Source organism: Uranotaenia lowii, chromosome 2, assembly GCF_029784155.1.
Source record: "Uranotaenia lowii strain MFRU-FL chromosome 2, ASM2978415v1, whole genome shotgun sequence".
NCBI classification, from domain to species: domain Eukaryota; kingdom Metazoa; phylum Arthropoda; class Insecta; order Diptera; family Culicidae; genus Uranotaenia; species Uranotaenia lowii.
Genome location: NC_073692.1, coordinates 3,395,960 through 3,418,277, shown reverse-complemented (window position 1 = coordinate 3,418,277; position 22,318 = coordinate 3,395,960). Strand labels below are relative to the sequence as shown.

Below are 22,318 nucleotides of genomic sequence, written 5' to 3'. Positions count from 1 at the left end.
GTTTGAAGAAGGGACGGGTCTGAAACAATCAGGAACCATTTCTCGTAATCCACTATCCTCCCATGCCAAATTTGCTTCCATTAGCTTGATTAGTACTCCAGGTATGTAAAAACTTGGAAGGAAAGCCTCCTCCCCCTTTCCTTTCTTCTCACTTAAAGGAGGGAGGGGTACCAAATATTCTTAGAAACATTCCTCGTACTAAAGTACTCACCCATGCCAAGTTCGGTTTGATTTGCTTGATCAGTTCTCGAGCTATGAAGACTTATTACTTTTGTATGAGAGATCCCTCCCCCCTTACATGAAGAGGGAGGGGCCCAAAACTATTATAGGAACTTTCCCCGGCCTCCAATACCCTCATATGCCAAGTTTCACGCAAATCGCTTCAGTAGTTTCCGAGTCTATATAGATTATTTTCAAATGGTCTTGAGTTAGTATGTACAACATATTCAGTCTTAAAGGTATGGTAATCAGAGAACAATTTTATGATTATTAATGGATTTCAGAGACAGCTTCAGAAAATTGGTAGACTGAATAGTTATCCAAACAAACGTGTGGTTCGCATATTCACATTTGTTGAAATAAATGCATGAAAAACTATGTAATGATACTAAATTTTAAAGCGAAAATAGTTACTATACTAATAATCCAGTAAATTACAAAACCTTTTCACAAGCCTTTTTCACTTTTTTGATGGGTTTTCTCGGTGACGGCGATTCACCTAGTAAAATCAACCAAAAAATGAGAAGATAAGAAAAATGTGATCAAAACTTTTCACAAAGCCTATAAGATATATCTATATATCAATAGATGCCACAGAATTCTCTGAGTATGCCACATTATGAAGTTTTTTTTCTTGAGTAATTGAAGTCGTGACCTCAAAACGCGCCACTTTATATCTATTTGTTCTGAAAATTCTTATATTCTCAATCAACAACATAACAAAATAAGTTATGATCAAAAGTGACGGACGAAAAATTACTTTTGAAATAATAAATAATGAAAAATAATAACTAGGGGAACGGTGAGTGGTCACTTAGAATTAGTCTAATGCATAAACAATTCAATTAGCAATTATGAAATCTCTAAAAAATGATTTTTTTCTGTAATTTTTTACACAATTCAAACAAATAAAACTATGGAAGGAAGAACAATTTTCTGGCATTAATATCTGAGTTAGAGCTCGATAAAGCTATTTCCATGAAAAATTGTTTTTTTTAACGAATTTGTAATTAGTATTAAGTACAGGTTTAAATTTGGAACCTGTATGCTGGTGCTAGGTTTCCAACTTAAATTGGGAACACTTTTCGATTTATCAATAAATCTTCATGAAATCGTTGCTACATAAGACCGCTGCAAGCTTTGTATGGAAATTTCAAATTCCTAAATTTTAACACCTCCCGTATCTTTTTTTGGTTGTTTTTGCTGCCAAAAATAGCAATAAAAATTTTGGAAGCGATCCTCCCAGTCTTAAATTAGCGCAACGAGTTCTAATTTCGTAAATTTTTCATTCACAAATCGCCAGAGATTTTCGTAAAGATCCAAAAAATATAACTTGGATGAAAAATATTCCTTGGTTCTTGCAGTGTGAACAAGACTAAAACCTTTATTGTACCTCAGAAAAGATATTCAATATTATAAAATTTTTGTTTTCAAAATTATTATTTTTAATTGCAGCGTTTTTGACTTCTTATTTTAAAGCTGTGAAACTGTAGGATGTGAATAAAAACTCTTAAAAAAATGTTTTGCATAGCTAGGGAACTTATTGATTAATATAACCTTTGAAAAAATATTTCATGAAATTATTAAAAGCTTTAGCAGGCAAAGTCTGCCATTTTTAAATGCTTCTCAATGGATACTGATTGTTTATTTCAAAATGGTTATAACTTTTTTCATCAAATTTTTAGCTGCTTGGCATGTTAGCAAAAATTGAAATTTAAGAATAGTCAAAACCAAAAATCAATGACCAACTTCATTTCAAGTATATTTGACGATCCATCTAGTCCTGAATTAGCGTAGCGAGTTTTAACTTTGTATAGAAATTTGTATACACACTTCATCCCTTCATCTTTTCTACTGCGATCGGGACGATTTTGTCCTGTATATTCAACAGCTGAAAAAAAATATAACCGAAAAGAATAATCACGGATGTGAAAATACAACTATCTTTTCTCCAACGTAACGGCGCGCTTTCTTTCCCGGATTCGGACGACTTCCTGAAAACTCGAACGAGGATTCCTTCGAATTTCAGGATCAATTGATTGTCAAGAGATTCGGCCCCGTGGCCCAGGAAAACTCTTATTTTTTGACAGTTCGAGTGTCATTTCGAGCCGCTTTCCTGTAATTCAGATGATTATGGTCCCACTCCCAAGTGGAATAATTAAAATCTTAGTGTGTAGAAAAACCATAATTTTCATTCAAAAATCGCCAGAGATGTACTGAAAGTTCCAAAAAATATAACTTTGGATGAAAAATATTCCTTGATTCTTGCAGTACAATTCATAGGAACAAAGCACAAACCTAACTTGTGCCCCCGAAAAGATAATCGATGTTATACAAAATTTTTGTTTCCAAAATTATTTTTTTTTAATTTTAGCGTTTTTGACTGCTTAGTTGATAGCTTTGTGAAAGGATGAGAATGAAAAATCTTGGAAAATCGCTTTGCATAGCCTGGGAATTTATTGATTAATAGCTCTACCAAGCAAAGTCCGCAATTTTTAAATACTTTTCAATGGATTACAATTTTCAATGTTTAAATGGATATAACTTTTTTCATGAATAACTTAGCTGCTTGTCATGTTCGCAAAAAAAAAAAAAAGTTTAAGAATAGTCAAAACCCAAAATGAAAGACCAACTTCGTTTCAAGCTCATTGGAATTTTCTAGATGATTTAATGTGCAAAAATGTGTTCTTCCATACAAATTTACATAAAAAATTGAAAAGCGTTGCGCTAACTCAGGAATCAACCAAATCATCTAAAAATTTTACATTGATGCTTGGTGACCCGAAAGGCATCAAAAAACATAATGTACATAAGTATGATCAATATGTATTTTTAGAAACTTTGCTTCCAGTTTCAAGTCTCCCGTACGGTCTAGGAGACCAGCGACTCGCAGTGGTAGCTGAAATAGTGCAACAGTTGCCTGGTTTAGACTAAGCAATGTCAGTGTTACTGTCGATTCAGATACCTTCATGGAATGAGTTTTATTTGGTTGCCATGGAATTCACCTTTCAAGAAACCGTGCAATCGATTTAATCGTCAAGATTCAGTCTAGTTCAAAGTTCCATGTGGCGTAGACGTTAAATGTACTTCCTCAATTTTGGAGAATATCTTAAACTCTCAGGTTTAATGCCAACGACTATCAACGAATCAGAAGGCTAATTTATATTTCTTTCTTATTTTTCCAGATGAACAAGAACGGGTTCAGAAGAAAACCTTTGTCAATTGGATTAACTCGTTCCTATGTAAGGTAAGCCAAAAATCGTAACATGAAACTTGTCATTGTGTAGTTGACAAAAAACGCGTTATTAAAAACTCGTTTTTTACAAATATTTCCAATAGATATTGTAGGTACATTGAGGAAATAATAAATGATAAGGCAGCAATTAAATTTGAACAAAAATTATTATTCTATTGAATGAAAAATCGATATTGTCATTGCTATACATTACACTTCGTTTTCATCGATTAAACAAAGTTCTTTATCATGGTGGACCTAACACATATTGAAATAACATTTTTATTTGTTAGGTTTGGCTGATGCAGTGTTATTCAAAATGGTGTACCAATAAATTCCAATTTAAAAAAATATTCAAAAGATTCATTTATTTTTTGAAAAGTGTATCAAAGCAATGCAATTTATCGTGGTATGGTAATCGAAGTTGTCTTTACGTGAAACTCAGAGAGAAAAACTGTAATATTGATAAAACTAAAAATATTGTAGCTTCGAAATCCGCATTAATTTGACACAGTTTCAATATGAAATTAGTCATACTGCAAAGCGAAGAAAAGTACGCAAATACATTGTTTTAATGTTTTCCACAGAAACATACGTTGAAAAAATGCAATAACGTGGATTTAAATTTTATTTTCCAACCGCCAACATATGGATTATAATAATTAACATGAAAATTTGCAAGCTGATAGAAAATGTATTTATGCAACAAGTAAAAATATGAAATTCTTTTTAAAACGATTCATTTTGTCCTTTTCTAGCACAATGCGTTTTAATTTTGTTTGAGATAATCGAATTTTGCATTTAAATATCTTCCGAGTTGTACTGTAGATTTGGAAGAATATAACCTTAGATAATAAACATTCATTGAATATTTTTATCCCAATGAATGTAGAGAAACCACGAACCTAACTTATAACACAAAAAGATATCCGCTGTCCGGACCTTTTGAACCGTAAACTCAAAAATCAAAATTAAATTGCTGAAGAAAATGTAATGAATAAGTCATGTCAATAAAAGCAATAAGCATCGTATTTAGCTCATATCAACAAAACCTACCTTAGGATGGTTACTCGTTTACCTGAACCTGTAATAAAATTTGTTTTTTTTTTCAAAATGAACATCTTTAAAGAGATGGTTGCTAAAAGTTTCTTATTTCCAAGTTTACTTGTAAGTTTAATTCTATACATACCTTTACTTTCAAGGATTTTGGGATATGAGATTGAGTCATAGCGCACTTGAAAGGATACTTGCTTTGTGAGTTCTAGCTCAAAAGTAAACATCACACACAATAGCATCGAATAAGTTTTCACTTGCAGTTCGACAACTACTTCATGAATTACAGTCGCGTATGATATTAAAATATTATAATTGACAAAAACATTGAAGTAAAACATTACCAATTGCGCATAATCTGGTCCCTACTTGATTACAAAGGATACTGGATGGTTCGAACAATCTTAGCAAGACAAGAAAAAATCTATCGTAGTAGAAAAAAGCTATCAACTGAACTATCTGTTTTACCTGTAAATTCAATACAATGTTATCTTTCAAAACCATCTGAATGTCGATCAAATTCGGAAATTGGCCTGTTAGCTGAATTTTTTTCCACTTTTTTTCTTGAAATAATACAACTTCTTCAACCATACCTTTTTTCTCCCTCGCCAGATTTTCTTGGCTCCATACTAACTTTATTATGTTTCGACGAGATATTTCAAACCGTATATTGCACATCCGTGTAGACCAGAAAACCAAATTTTCCAAATGTACCTAAAAAAACAGGAATTTCTTATGCAAGGTTATTTATATAGTGAGTCGGTGTCTACTTACAGAAACAGTTGCGGCGTTTAATTTTAGTGAGAACTTAATGGGAAATAGCCTTATATGCAACCCATAGATATAATTGTTTTTTGAATATCCACTCCAAGTATGAATTAATGATAAGGTTCAAAGGTTCAGTTTATTGTTAACGGTATATTCTCGGAAATATGTCATTAAAAACACTGTTTTATATGTATTAAAATACTTCAATACTTTTCATTTTGTTCATCCTAATTTTGACAACTTTTAGCGCAACCCACCGCTTAAAATCCAGGATCTGATAAATGATTTGAAAGATGGTACCAAACTTCTGGCTTTGTTGGAAGTTCTCTCTGGTGAGCGGTTGCCTATGGAGAAGGGCAAAGTGTTAAGAAGACCTCACTATCTCAGCAATGTCAATACAGCCCTACAGTTCCTAACCAGCAAGCGAATTAAACTGGTTAACATAAACCCATCAGATATTGTTGATGGACGACCGGCAGTGGTTCTTGGTTTAATATGGACAATAATTCTGTACTTCCAAATAGAAGAAAACAGTCGAATCCTCCATTACTTGAACGACAATCTCAGCGGTTCTGTAAGCAGCTTGGATAGCGGTTCAACATCACATATACCGAGTCCCTGTAAGCCGCTGTATCAAGGATCAGCCGTGTATCCTGCCAACGATATGCTGAAGCAAGGCCCCAAGAAAACTTTGCTTGGTTGGGTCAATAATGCATTGCCAAAGTATGACCATAATTAGTGCATGTTTGAAACTGTGATAATGATGGCTTTTTTTTTTTAAATTTAGACACCTTGGATTGGAAGTTAGAGATTTTGGCGCCAGCTGGCGTGATGGTTTGGCATTTTTGTCACTTATCGATGCCATTAAAACAAACGTTATCAATCTAGCCGAAATGAAACGCTACAATAATCGGTATCGTTTGGACACAGCCTTCAATGTAGCCGAATCAGAACTTGGTATTGCAAGATTGTTAGATGCCGAGGATGTTGATGTGGAGAGTCCTGACGAGAAAAGCGTTATGACCTACGTGGCCCAGTTTTTGCACAAATATCCAGATGTCAAGGTAAAATATATATTTTTAGCTTTATTTTCTGACCTCACATATGTTTATTATAATTGTTCTGTTTAAGAATATCAACTCCAAAACCGAGAGTCAACAGGAACTTTATTCTTTCTTGGAATGGCTTCGCAACGTTATTCGCTACTACGATAGTTTGAATGGAATCTACGTAAAAGATTATAATCTTTATTCAAAGGCACTTGATGAACGAACAGAAAAATTAAATTCGTACAAGAAAATTAAGAATATATATGGAAGCAAGGCAATTCCAGAAGTTCAGGAATTGAATAACCTGTGGCCTCGTTTAGAAAAACACTTACATCAATGGCTGTGGTATCTGGATTGTAGCCTGCCGGATCAGTTTGGTGTGATAGGGTCATGGCTAAGCAATGGAGAAAAAATGCTTAATGATGATGATATTCCTGATAGTATGAACGAAGAAACTGCTTCTTTGATTAGCAAAAGATTAGAGGCACACAAACAATTTTTCGCAGCATATTTTGAAGTACTAGAAACTTTCAATCAATTGAAACTACTTCCCATTGCTGCAAAAATACCGGAGGTTCAGTTGATAAACTTAGAGAAAAGACTCATTGAAATTGAGCCAAAAGCAAGACAGCGAAGAATCAAACTTAAATTTCTTGAACACAAATGTTGTCTTATAGCGTTTTTGAATCTTTTGGAAAATAAAATAAATGCTGTAAGGTATAACAACTTCGACACAGTTAAGCAGTCACTGGAGCAATTAAAGAATTTTGTGACCCGAAATCAGATAATGCAAGAATTCGAGAAGGCTCTCTTGGATATGCGACAGGTTATCGAGGAATATAAAATGGATGGAAACATTTCAAAGAAGGATGCATACAATATTGACGCATTTCTACGTGATATTGAAGATCGCTGGAAAAATGTATCTTCAAGGTTGATTTGCACTGAAACAATGCTAGAAGATGTACTTTCTCACTGGAAACGTTGGAAAGAATTGAAAAGCACTCTAGAAAGTTGGATCAACTCTGCTTATCAGGCATTGAAATCTGCAGAAGATGATAAAATGGACTTTTTCCAAAATCTTGGTAGCTTCAAAGATAAGTATAATATGCTTGCCGAGACGTACAAAATTTTAAAATCTACATGCGATTATGAAACAGCCGTAATTATTGAAAAACAGTTTGAACAGATCATGCAAAATTGGGAACATATTTTCCAACATACCAAACAATATCTGCATGTTGGAGATATTTTACAGCATAGACAAAAATTCAAAGCTGATACGGCCCAGCTCAGTGAATGGATACAAAAATCCGAATCGATTTTGGCTCGCAATAATCTCAAAAAATCTGATCAAATCAGAGAATGTGAAGCTGAAGTGAAACAGATTGCGTATGAATTTGAATCAATGGAAGAGCTCTTTAAATCAATAAGCAAAAGCTTTCAGGCACTAATTAAGGAGTACTCACGTGAAGAAGTGGATAGAATGATGAACTTGATGAAACAGGAGAAAGAAGCGCTTGTGCGTATAAGAGCGCAAATTTCTTTGAAGCTACATCTTTTCCATCAGTTATTAACACAGCAAGAGGCGCTTGAGTCCGGACAACGGGAAATAACCACATGGTTGGATGAAGCTGAAAATCTGCTGATTTCATACGCTTTTAACAATGATTCTCAACTCACTAAAGCGAATCTTGTGAAACACAAAACTTTCTTCAATAGAACGTTGTACTATAAATCAATGCTGGAAAGCAAAAACAATGTTTTCCACAGTATACTAAAGTTGACTAATTCTGACAACAGCATTGATGTGAGCGAAGCTTCCTTCAAGATGAAACAACTAAATGAACGTTTTACCTACGTTATCAACAATGCCAACGATTGGGAGTACAAGCTTCAGGAGAACCTTAAAGCATGGGAACGTTTTGAGGATGCTTTCCAGAAAGCTGAGCAATTCAATAGACAAGCTTCTGCTTGGCAAAATGCTAATCTCCCAATAGAAAAACAATCCGACGTAGAAACCCAGCTACAATTCTTCAATAACGCAGATCAATCTTTAATGCCCAACCTGGAAGTTTCTACAGAAGAACTTCTAAAATACTTGCCTCCGAATGAGCAAAGAATTTTGATCGACAAAATTGAAGGTTCTCAAAAACTCTGGGGTGAAGTTATATCAAAAATACCCCAACATCTATTAATGCTGGAGTTTAGAATGAATGAAATATCATTCCTCAACTACATCAGTGAATTAGAGAAGGAATTAAACGGTGAAGAACAAGCTCTTAATTGTAATGAAAATTTTGAGGCAATTCTTATTCGACACAACAACTTCTTCCAAAAGGCTGATCTTCAGAAGACGGAGAAGATTTTGGCGTCTTTAGAGAAAACAAACATTGTATTCATGGAAACATTTGAAAACGATTCGCGCCTTTTGACAGCTTATCAGAAAGCTAATGATACCTGGGTGCTGATGTGCAAAAGGATTGAAAACGTTAAAAACATTCTACACCGAATTCCTTCCCAATGGAATTCGTATCACCAAAAATTCGACGAAATGTTATTCTGGATGGACCAAGTTGATGTTTCCTTAAAGCAGATTGTTGTCGAAAAAGAAACCATCGAGCAGTTCGAGCAGGAAAAAATTAGTTTCCAGGTACGTATTTTGCAAAAAAAATCATTTTTTTTAATTAACAAGCCTTATTTGAACATTACTGTATCGCTAACATTCAGCTAAGGGAGATTATGGTAACCAAATATAACATAACTGTACATTTTCTGGTTTGATAATTTAAAAAAATTGTATATTTCAGAAAATATGTTTTGAAGCTGATGCAAAACGTGAAGATATGAAGTGGCTCGTGAAAACTTTAGACTTTTTATTAAGTCACGCTAACGAAGTGCAAGCCTCTCTTGAGCAAGACAAAATAGAAAAACTGATCGCACGATACAAGACTTTAATTCCCACAATCGAAACTACTATGATCAGTACCGAAGTCTTTTCTAAGTGTTACACCTTCAGAAAGGAATCTGAAGAAATCTGCAGCCTGCTGGATCGTATAAGGACGCAAAGTAATGATATTCCAAATCCGGATAGTTATCAGAAGGTTAATGAGATGATCGAAGAACAAAACTATTCTATCAAGGAACTGGATAACCAAAGAACACACATAATGAAAATGCTGCAGAAGGGAAAAGACCTAAGCAAAAATTTAAATGCACCAGACTTTATAAACGTTGAGGTGAAAAAGCTTGAAGATTCTTGGAATGCTACCTATAATAACGCTGTTGAAAAACTCAAATCTTTGAAAGGAATACAAAAGGTTTGGAATGATTACAACGAACAAAAAGTTCAAATTATAAGTTTGTTGAATAGCGCTGAAGTTGAACTGAGATCAGAAACACCTCTTCAATCTGATCCTAAAAGTGTCGTACAAGACCTAGAGGCGAAAAAACAACTTGTATTGAATTTGCGTCAAGCTTCATCTAAATCCCTACTGCAGTTGAATGATCTGTGCCGTGAGTTGGGAATGTCTATTAATCCAAACTCAAGACAAGCAATTGCTAAAGAAAGTCAAGAGCTTGAAAAACGAGTTCGTAATACTGTTGATTATGTTGAAAAAAGGGTAGAATATTTGGAAGATTATAATGACAAATGGAAGGATTACAAAGAACGGTTGGATAATTTGAAGAATTGGGCTAATAATGTGTTTCCCAAAATGGTTGCTGCTATTAAACAACCGCATATTACACCTGAGCAACGAGTTGCCAAAACTAAGCAATTGGAAACTATTTTGAGTGAAAAAATGCGTATGCTTGACGTTTTGAATGCTAGCACCACAGATTTAGCATCTAAAGAAGGCAATTTAGGAGAGATGAAGCGCCTAAAAAAGGAGGTGTCAAACCTCCTAGGAACCTTCTCTGAAATGAGTCAAATGATGAGTGCCGAAAAAAGCAGCGTAAATAAGGATTTAGATACTTGGCAAAGTTACAGCCAAGATATCGAATATCTGCAAACATGGGCCAGTAACGCTAGTCTAGCCAGTGAGCTTCAGCCAACTAAACTGAAATCACTGACTGATGCTCGAGAAAAGGAGGAACAGCTGAAAAAGTTTAATAACGAATGTCGGTCTAAAATTAACGAACTGCGAAGCGTGGAGCAAAAAACTAACTCAATCAAATATGGAATGAGGCCAACAGATGAAATCGATAAATGTCATATGGCATTAGCTACTGTAGCAGAAAATGCAGAACATTTGAAAGGAAAACTTAATAAGCTGGTTACAAATTGGTCAACATTGGAAAATGACCTAGATAAAATAAATCAATATGTCAAACAGGCAGATGCAAAGTTGCAAAATTTTAACACTGCCAATATTAACCATCTTCCAATTGACAAACTGGAAGAGGCAATTAAATCACTTAAAATTTTCAATAATGAAATTTCAGAGCAACAAGCGAAAGTAATTTCACTTATACATTTATTTGATCAAATAAATGGAAACATTTCAGACGACGGGATTCGCACTATCAAACAAAGTATTGGTTATCCTGAAGAACGACTTACTTGTATTAGCGAAAGAGTCCGTTCCATGATAAGCGAGCATTATCAAAACATTTTAGTCCAACAACAGTTCAACACAAAACTTATTCAATTCAGCAATTGGATGGATCAGATAAGATCTAGTTTGAGTGAATTAGAAACAATGACTTCAAATGATGTTGATTTAGCACTTCAAAATGTATCCTATTTAATGGATCAACACGCTAATAAACAAGATTTGTTCAATGATATTTACTCTCAGATTAAGCAAAACTCTGTGAGTGCACAACCGTCCAGTAATGCCATACTAGAAGAGACATACACTTCTTTAGCAAGTAATTATCAGAATTTAGAAAATGATTTACACAAACTGAAAAATTACCTTCAGAAGTGGTCAGAATTTTTGCATTGGTATAACAACACTAAAGAGCTAGCAAAGCATTGTAAAGATAGCATTCATAAATATGATTTAATAGGCGAAGACGAGCTAGCTGCGGCTGATAAGAAAATAGCAGACATCAAAGAAAGTATAGCCGAATGGAAATCGACTATGATGGCCTTGGAACATTCTCCATGCGTCAGAATTCTTAATGAACAGCGTAATCCCATAAATGCTGTTGAAATGATTATAGATTTAGAAAATAAATTGAATATTACGAACAGTCAAATTCAAGCGAAGTTAAAAGAAATTTGCTTTACTAAAGAAAGGGCTCTTACTTTTAGAAATGCTCATCAACAGGCACTAGATAACTTGAAAAATATTTCAGTTGAATATAATAACACTTTAAAGAATGTTTCATTGGAAAATCTAGAAGAAGTTATAGAAAAGCTATCCACTTTACATGATAATCTTAATCAGCAGTTATTAGACAAAGCTGAAATTCAGTGTGAAGGAAACTTATTGATGAAACAAGAGATAGTCAGCATTGACAATCTACACGAACCATTACAACGACTAGATAAAGAAATTGATAATGTTCAGCAGCAGGTAGACGAGAGCCTTGTATGCTTGAGGGAGGTCCGAAATGCATACTCTGAATTCAACAGGTGCAATAAAGAACTTGACAACGATTTGAATAACATTTCTCAAATTAATAGTGGTACAATTTTAAACTTCACTGACAAGCCTTCGCTAGTGCAACAACTAGACCAACTAAAGAATGCTTCTGAAATTGTGAGAAAAATCCGTAAAAATATAGATTTTGTTGCAAACAAAGGGAACGAAATAATCAAAAATTTTAGAACATACAATTCAAGAGATTGTGATGTTATACTCGAAATTTTGAGGCAAAATAATGTATGTTTGAAATCAAATTTGGATACGTTGATCAATCACAGTAATGAGCTCGATCAAAAATATGAATTGTATGCTCAGTTGGAAACGATCAACTCAGATATTATCGCTTGGATAGAAGGAATGCGTGATAGATTAAATCGTGTTCAAAGTAATCCAAGCGATATGGAAAGAAAAATTAGCATGTACAAATCTGAACTTCCGACCCAAATGGTATCAAAAGAAAATTTCAACACCATAATGTCTGAAATGAAACAATCCAATAACGATTTCCTACCAGACGATATTTCAGTAATGAATTCTAACCTAGTTGAAGCCCTAGCAGGAATTGAAAATTTTGTTGTAAGTTTGAACGACAAAGTAACGGAATATGCAACAGAGGAGCGTAATCTTAAAGACCAAATGAAAATTATTATTGGAAAATTGTACCAACTGCGGGAGGAAATAATGAATTGCGATGACGTAGCGTTGGACAGTTCGAAGCAAATTTTAAAATTAGATATTCTAAAACAGCTAAGAGGAAAGCTCAACATCTTAGGAGCCGAAATAACTGAATTAAAAAACCAATTCGTTAATGTAGAATCTCAATTTGATTCCCTCAAGGAAAGCACCATTGCTAAAGAAATACAGAACTTAGAACAACGGTTCGGTATCACAATGAACAGTCTCAACGAAACTGAAAGTAAGCTACACAAATTAGTGGAAAAATCTTTCAAAGATAAACTACAAGGTATCAAACGTTTGATTTCTTCTCAAGTCGAAAAACTTAAATGGTGCCACCCAGAATCAGGCAGCGATATGTATAATCTAGAAATGAAAAAAGCAACTATTGGTGACATTAGGACCAATATGTGTCAATGTGAAAATAGTTTGCAGGAAAGCAACTCGATGCTAAAATCTTTGTCGAATATTCTACCTAAAACTAAGGTAGAACATTTGAATGAAGATCAAAATGACATTGTAAACGAGCTGCAGTTTTTGCAAGATTCATGTATCAAAACTGATGACGAGTTGAACTCGAATATATCTTTATGGAAAAGATATGAAGATATATCGGCTGAAATCATTGAGTGGCTTAAAGAGATGGAGCAGAAGCATAAAATGGAAACTATTTTACTGGTAGACCTTTCCTCAGTGAATGAAAAAATTTCAGAAATTAAAAACACAAGAAATTTGATGTCTGAATACGAGCCAAAATTGCATCAATTACTAGAAATTGCTGAGAAAATAAACCATGTAAACTCAGAATCGAGAGTTATGCCTCTTGTGCAACATGTGCAGTTGAAATTCAATACTTTTGATAAATATTTTTCAAACTTGATTGATCGACTTGCACGAATTGATGCGAAGCATTTGGAATTCAAAACTGAATTCGATAAAACGCTAGCTTTCCTTATTGAGAAAGGACATGAGCTATCGCAAGCGCCAAATGGAACCGAGCAATACTACGAAGTTTTGAAAAACCAACGTTCTTCCGTGATTTCACAGGAAAATACCATCAATACTATATGCGCTATTGGTGAAAATCTGTACGCTGAAGTTAACGCTGAATGGCGCGAATTTATTCGTAACAGCATCCAAAAGCTGAGAAATACTTTTAATTCTCTGGTTGATCAGTACAATGCAGAAGTCAAACGAGTTCAAGTTGATATAATGAATAAGAAATCAATTGGAGATAGTTATGACCAAATTATGAAATGGTTTTCGGAATTAAAAAATAAACTGAACAACATGCCTAATTTGTATGCTACATTACACGAAAAAAAATGTGCCTTGACAAATTGCAAAACTATACTCAGGGATGTAAAATTACACGAACAAAGTTTGGATCAATTACAAAAAAAGTTGATTTCTCTTTCCAGCGACGAACACGCAGAACGAATTGAAGATGCGAGTGAACAATTTTCTAAAATTATCAATGATCTATCAGGTCGCATTGAATGCTTCGATGCAATAGTTAAAAGTCATGAAAATTACATATGCGCTTTGGATCAATCCAAGGAATGGTTAGCGAAATTACAAACTCAATTTAACGATATCGTAGACGAAGACGAATTAAACAAGGCAAAATTACAAGATGATGTGCTTTCCCTTGATAATATATTAGGTGAAGAAGGGCTTGTGTTCGATGGTATCAATGGAAATTACAATCAATTCACTATTGTTATGGGTCAAACAAGTGAAAATGGGCACTCTGATCTATTAAAGCTTTTTGACGATTGTAAAAACTGTTGGATTAAATTTTTCGACAAGTGTCGCACTCAGAAACAAAAACTTCAAAACATTTTGAAAGATATACTCATATTGAATGAAAAATTAGATGATTGCTTAGCATGGATTGGATCGACTAAAAATAAGATAAATGACATATCCTGGAAAATGACACCGAAGAAAAATGTTTCCGGGTTGTTGAATGGAATTAAAAAAAGTATTGAAGATTACGGAAACGTTATTGGCAAATTAATTGAAGATTGCCAAGCCGTTCGTGGTAATTCTGAAATTTCGAATAAAATTGGTCAAGTACAGAATGAATACAGAGTACTCATGAATAATTGTTCGGAAGCTATCGGTACTGCGGAGGCAACCGTGAACGAGCAATGTGATTTTTACAAAACTTACGACGACTTTAACCTTTCGCTAGTGGCAAAGCTCGATATTTTGAATGAATGCAAAGTCTTGGTTGGAGATTTGAGTATTCTTCAAAATCGACAGACACAACTGAAGAATATTGCTTATCAACGACTGGACGATAGTAGTATTTTTGAAGAGTTGCTTTTAAAAGGAGAAAAACTTTGCGGGCAACTTTCCACGGACGATCGCGAGGAAATACGCAAAAAACTCTCCGATGTGCGAACACTATGGGATAAGTTCACTGATGAACTTGAAACAGTAACTCAAAATGTAGATCAATGTATTTTGCAACTAGGTGAATTCAGTTTACAGCAAGAGCAACTATCCAAATGGTTGAAGAATATCGAAAGCCTCATGAATGCCAATGCTGAGCTTAAAAGTAATATTCAGGACAAACGTACTCAATATCAAAACCATAAAGCTTTACATGATGAGATTCTATCTCAAAAGGCATTGCTTGATTCGGTTTGTAATAAAGCAAATCAATTGCTTTCTATGATCAAAGACCACCATTTGCACTCGTATTTAATATCTATCAAGGAAACATTTTCAAACATTGTTCAAAAATCTAACGAACTTTTGGACAATTTGAATAATTGCATTCAAATTCATAGCAACTATTTAACAACATATTCCAAACTGAAAAATTGGATTCAGGAAGAAAAGGATAAAGTTATCATGGGTAACGACAGTTGTGGTGATAAAAATGAAATTCAGAAACGCGTCGAAGCATTGAAAAACTTGAAACTGAATAAATCGAAAGGAACAGACATTTTAGAGCAGTTACTACGTTCATTTGAAATGAACAAACTAAGTACTGCTGAACAGGGAGTGATGCAAATGGAAGCAGAGATCAAAGCTATCCAATGTGATCTCGAAAAAGTGTATGATGAAAACGATAAAGCTATCGAAAACCTACAGCTACTATTACACAGTTGGGCGGAATTTGAATCAAATTTAGAAAGTCTGTCAAAATGGTGTAAATCTCAAGAAGGTGTTTTCCGCGACCAACAGCTCTTTGATAACGTAAAAAATAAAGAAGACCAATTACAACTGTATCGTAATAATCTTGACTTGATTACAAATAAACAAGAAGAAATGGATCAGTTTGTATTAAATGCTCAAGCCTTGTTCAACAAAACTAACGTTGAAAAAATAAAATTCAACATCAACCAATTGTTGAATCGATATCAACTCTTACAAGTTTTGAGCAAGGAAGTCGTAAACCGCATGCAAGCTATAGTGAGCGATCATATAAGCTATGATCAGAAATTGGTTGAATGTAATGAATCATTTTCAAAATTGAAAGAAGATCTACAGACGGTAGCGGATAAAAAATCGACAAACCTCAATCAAGTTTTACTTCAGAACATAAATATTGAGAAGGAAAAACTTGAGAATACGATCTGTAGTTTGAAATCAATGAGCGAAAAAGTTCTCACTGATACAAACACTGAAGGTAGGGAAAAAATTCGTGATGATATACAGATGGTGAAGGATCGATGGGATGAAATAATCGATGCCATTAATAAACTTAAAAAACAATTTGACATGAAAACGGTGCAGTGGTCGTCTTATCAAGACATGTTGGCACAAGTAATGGCGTGGTTGGATAATACTGAAAGCAAGGTAGATTTGAATGATACCCAAAACTGGAACTCGACTCAAGAGATTCGATCAAAGTTATTCAAATTCAAAGCATTATCACAAGAAGTTTCAACACAAAAACGAGTCATAGATTCGTTAAACGAGAAAGCGTTACAAATTTCACAAAATAGTGAAGAAGATTTATCAGGAAAAATAAAATCTATCAATGAACGGTATGAAATATTGCGAAAATCTATAACTGATGTAATTGGTCGCTTAGAGCAGTCTTTGCAATTGTGTAATAAATTCAACGAACTTCAAAAATCGCATTTAGATGGTCAAGATGCATTATTTACAGAGCTGAAACAATTATCTGACGTTTCAGGGAGCAGACGAGTTGTAATTGAAAAAATACAAACTGCTGAAGATTTACTTAACTCGATTCCGGATATAAAAGATAGATTTGTTAATTTAGCAAAGCTCATATCAGATAATAGTGATTTGATAACCTACAGCGCTAAAACGATTATGGAGCAGGACATTGCAAACATGAAATCTGAATTCGCAAAGGTGGAGCTTTCAATTAATGACATTAAACATGATTTGGAAAATCGTCTTTCTTTATGGGATGAATATCAAAATGAAATAGAACAGGTTAATGTATTTCTGACTGAAGTTGAAGATCATATGAAGCAATACAGTCTCAAGAATACACTTCCAGAGAAGCAAGAACAGTGTGAAATATATAAAGCCTTGTTTGGAAAGCTTAAACAAAACAATATACTTTTGGATAAACTTTCAGATAAGTCGGCTGAACTCTTCAGAAGTTGTGGTGATGCTAAAATTTCTTTTAACGTGCAGCAGATAAAGTCACGCATGCAATCTATAGAAAACACACTGAAAGAAATAAGCAGGAAATGTGAACAAGCTTATGAGAACCACAAAAAATATAAAGAAAAATATGAAATATGTGATGGAGATTTGGACGAAATAAAAAATTCTTTTGAAAACGTTAGACTTGATCAGCAATCTTGCCTTGAAAATGTTCTGCAAATTACGAAAAATCTTAAAGAAAAACAAAATGGTCTCAACGTTCAATGCTCCACGGTTTCAGATATCGGAGAATCTTTGTATGCATCCACGGCATCCAAAGGACAACAAATAATAAGAACTGAAATTCAAGATTTACTTGTAAAATATGAACGAATTTTCGATGAGATCAATTCTTGTTTCATTAACTGTGAAGCAAGTATGGCTAGATTAGCTGGATTTTCTGAAAAGTTTCAACAACTACGCGATTGGCTTTCGGGTATCTATGAAACTCATTCGAAGGGAATCATACTGAAACCTACTTTAGACGAGAAGATATCACAGCACCAGGCATACCTAGAATTGTCGAACGACCTCAGAAACCAGATACCAGAAATAAGCAACTTAAAAGATCTTTTGGACAATCTGAGTGAGCGTGATGCCTCGGTTGATTCGGCATTCCAAGAGTTTAATGAAACGTTTGACAGACTCAATACCGACATTCAAGCTTACACATCGCTGTATGAAAAAATCATTAACAATCACCGTCAATATTGCAAGGCTGTTTTAGAGGCATCAGATTTTATCGATGCTAATCATAATACGATCGAACTATGGGGGGAAACTGATCTCGATCAGGTTTCTTTATTAGCCAATTTGGACCGATTGGTTGATCTCAAACAATCGATTCTGACGGAGGCAAGCAGAATTGATCAAATCCGTGAGTTAGGAAAGATGACTATACCAGATACGAGCGATGACGGTCAGGCGAATATCTCATCTCAGATCGATATTTCCCAACAAGAATGGGAGGGTTTAATTGTAGCCGTAGATTCCACTATAGGAAAAGTGCAAATCAAAATATCAGAGTGGAACGATTATGACAAACTTCGTATTGAATGCATAAACTGGATGCGCAATATGGATTCCAAGCTTCATTCAATTGATTTGAAGTCTACATTGGATGAGAAGAAAGCTACATCAGATTATCTGAAAAGTTTACAAGGAGAAGTTAAAGCGAAAGAGTTGGAAATTGATGATTTTTCTGGAAAAGCTCAACAGTTGTACCGTGGTTATCTTAGCAACAGGAATTCACAAATATCGGAACTCGCTGTTAAATATCAACAAACAACATGTAGAGTGAAGGATCTTGCTACTAGGTGGCAACAATATGTTATTACGCACCAGGAACTTGAAACCCAAATTTCCAACCACAAACAGTGGTTGAATGGAATCAAGGAAAAACTAAATTATTGCGCTGACCTATCCAAGCCTTCTGAAAAAGAGTTACATAGCAAACTGAAAATCATTCAGGATTTAATACTGAACAAAGAAGAAGGAGCCACGTTACTACAGTCAATCAACGACTTGGCACAACAGGTGCTCGCTTGTACAACACCAAGTGGTCACGACGCTGTGAATCGAGCTATAACGATCCTTCATGACGAATGGTCGGTTTTGACACTACGGATGGTGGAGATCAAATCATTGATTGAAGAAGCCATCAATCAATGGTCTGGATTTTTGGACGAAGTAAATGATTTGAAGAAAAATATTGAATGGATGGAAAACGAGCTAAAATCACATTCTGAACACCAGTCATCTATGGCAGATAAACGAGCTCAGCTTGACAAAATCAAACATATTGAGGAGAAAATACGTATCGAACGCATCGAAGTCGAACCTTTGAAGAAAAGGGTCGAGGAAATGAGCATATCAGGGCAACAAACGCAAGCAGCAGCTACAGGACAGCAAATACTCGGAAAGTTTGATTACCTCGCAGATCAAATCAGTAAGTTATTGAACGAAAAAGAAGACCACTATCGCGATCATCGATTGTATAAAGAAGCTTATGATGATCTGTTTAGCTGGATCAACAGATCTAGGGAGAAATTACCAAGTAACAAACAACAATCACTGGGCGATAAGCTAACTATTGAGAATGCAATCGCTCCGCTAGATTCTTTACTGAATAAAAAAGCACAAGGTGAACTTTTAGTTGAACAATTAGTTCACACGGGCGAAGTGGTAATGGCCTCCACATCTGCGAAGGGAAAAGAAATAATAAAGGCAGATATTAATGGCCTAAAAAGCAATTTCACAAATCTTTATCAAGACATTGAAAATCAAAAACGTAACTTTGAAAAAACGCTTTCTTTGCTACGCGAGTACAAAGACGAATATGAACGTTTGTCTGAATGGCTACAACAAATTGATATCATCATTAAAAATCATAAACTAGCAATGTCCTCCAATTTACAAGAAAAATCGAACCAAGTTAAAGACATGAAAGAAGTGTTAGGTCGTTTGGAGAAGGGTCAAATGGACATTGACAAGTTCAACACTTTTGCTGAGCCGTTGCTGAAATCTCATTTGGATTCCTACATTGGAAATCAACTACGCCATCTTAATTCTAGATATCAGGTTCAAGTAAACATCGCCAAAGATGTTCTGAAGAAAGTGGAATCAAACTATGACACACATAAGGATTATAATGAAAACCTTGCGAAAGCCAACGCTTGGATTGAACATGCTAAAGAAATCATAAAATATTCTACTGAAAACATCGAAGGCGTCAGCAAAGAAAACCTAGAAAAACGCTTACAGAATGTGACTGAGTTAAACCAGCAACGCGAGCAAGGACAACAGTTAGTCAACAGCACTGTCAATGTTGGTGAAAAAGTAGTCAAAACTACTAAATCTGATGGCAAAGAAGTAATCAATAATGAAATAAAAGAAGTTCAAAACAACTGGGATCGTCTCGTTAAAAAAATATCCACTGCTAAAGTGCATCTTGAAACTAGTTTATTGCAATGGGCGGACTACAGTTCCAGCTATAACCATTTGCAGCAGTGGATTCAGGATCGTGAAACTAAGCTTCAAAGAGTTTGCGAGCAAAAGGTAGTGAGGTTCAAAACAGGTACACCTACGAGTTTGAGCAGTGGCTTGAATGAGCGCAGAGCTAATCTACGTCAAGCGAACGACATTGTTCAGGACATTGTATCATTTGAACCAATGATTCAATCCGTTACAAGTAAAGCTTCCGATTTACATCAAACTTCTCCAGCCTCGGAGATTTCAACTAAATATGAAAGCCTTAGTAAACAGGCAAAAGAGCTTTTCGAAAAACAAAAAGAAACGATAGAGATACACCAAGCATTCATAGACCTGAGCAATGAATTTGCATCTTGGATTCGAAATGCGAAGGAAGGTCTGAACAAATGCTCTGATTACAAGGGTGACAAAGACTCGTTGGTTTCTAAAATGACTCAACTGAAAATTCTTGAGCACGACGTTCCTGTTGGACAGAAGAAATTGGAGAAAGCCTTAGAGCAAGCAGAAATTGCTTGCCGTAACGTTGATGCTGACGATTGTGAAACTATTGAAAAAGAGGTCGCTATTTTACAAGAGGAATTTGATAATTATTGTTTGGCTCTCAAAAAAATATCAACGGCGTTGGAAAATGGTATTGTTCGATGGACAGAATACGATGATCAATACAATGCTGCCCTAAAGTGGCTGGACAATTTCGAGCAAGAAATTCAAGTGTATAGTAAAATGCAAAACAGTTTAGAAAATAAAAAACGTGTTTTGGAAGAATTTCAAGATCGATTGCAATCGTTGTTTGATTGGCAGCGGGAGCTAGACTGCTTAAACGTAAAGGCACAAATACTACTGGACATTTGCGCTGATACTCGTGTCAGTAATGGAGTTACTCAATTGACCACAAAATACAATGTTCTGCTTTCGATCGCAAAGGAAACTATGCGACGTTTGGAATTACATTACCAGGAACATCAGCAACATAACACCCTTTATGGTGAGTGCCAAACATGGTTGGACAGAATGCGCGAGAAGCTCAACGAGTGCGATTGTACTGCACAATCAATCGTTGAAATCCAGTCGAAACTAAACATCATTAAGGGAATTCGCCAGAGTTTAGAACAGGGCCAAAACAAACTTCGTTATTTGTTTGAACTGAAAGAAAAAATTATGCTCAGTACTGAAACTAGTGGATCTTCGAAAATTGCAGAAGATACCGATAATTTGAAGCTTGAGTATGAAACTTTGATGGCGGATATCAACGAAATACGCCAACGTCTGCTAAACCAAATGACGCTCTTGGAAGAAATGGAAAAGTGCTCCAAAATGCTTTCTGAATGGATTGAAGAAGTACAAACAAAACTCGACGAAAATACGAATCTTAACGACATTGGAGATAAACGGGTTGCTTTAGAGAAATTCCGTGCAATACAACGTGAATCTGTTAGCTATGCTGACGTAGCTACCAAATTAAAGAGCAAATTGGAAGAGAACAAAAATCGGTTTGAAGCACATGAAATGGTTGTTAGCAAATATGAAAATGTGTATACCATGGTTGGGTCTGAGATTGAACAGCTAGAGCGTCAAATAAACCACCATGAAATATTCAAGCAAGCGTTACAAGAATTATACTCATGGATTAAGACAACCCAACAAAACACCGAAAAACTGGTTGACTATCATGGTGATAAAGATCATATTATAGAACAGTTGAATAAAATCAATGATATTCGTATGTCATTTTCGGAGGGAAAACTGCTGATTGAGAATGTTCAAAGCTTGGGTGAAAATCTTAATCGAACGTTGAGTCCCGAATGTCAAGATCTTGTTAAGCAAGAAATCGCACAAGCAAAATCAGACTGGGAAGATGTAGAAGAATTAGCAAAAACGACTTACACATCGTTGTGTGAACTTCTAGCATCGTGGGAACATTTCTTCGACAGATCAGCAGAAATAAGTTCCTTCGTGGATGAAATGAAATCAAAAATTCTATCTGTTCAGCAAGAATCCAATGAAGACCAAGAAAATAAGTTAAAGGAATTGAAGGTAAATATCAAACCCATTTCTTTTTATTTGGCTATTACAGTAAC

General features: G+C 34.9%; 1 protein-coding gene across 4 annotated transcripts in view; it reads left to right on the top strand.

The window, feature by feature from the left end:
• LOC129749056 (muscle-specific protein 300 kDa) overlaps window positions 1-22,318 on the top strand; it is a 65,499-nt gene that overhangs the window by 9,831 nt on the left and 33,350 nt on the right. For 3 of the 4 annotated variants that reach the window (XM_055743879.1, XM_055743880.1, XM_055743883.1), the window contains 5 exons: window positions 3,405-3,466; window positions 5,523-5,998; window positions 6,063-6,339; window positions 6,407-8,977; window positions 9,135-22,274. In XM_055743879.1, the coding sequence (XP_055599854.1) occupies window positions 3,405-3,466; window positions 5,523-5,998; window positions 6,063-6,339; window positions 6,407-8,977; window positions 9,135-22,274 (16,526 nt within the window). Of the gene's footprint in view, window positions 1-3,286; window positions 3,341-3,404; window positions 3,467-5,522; window positions 5,999-6,062; window positions 6,340-6,406; window positions 8,978-9,134; window positions 22,275-22,318 lie in introns of those variants that run through there. The other variant, XM_055743881.1, reaches the window with a different exon arrangement.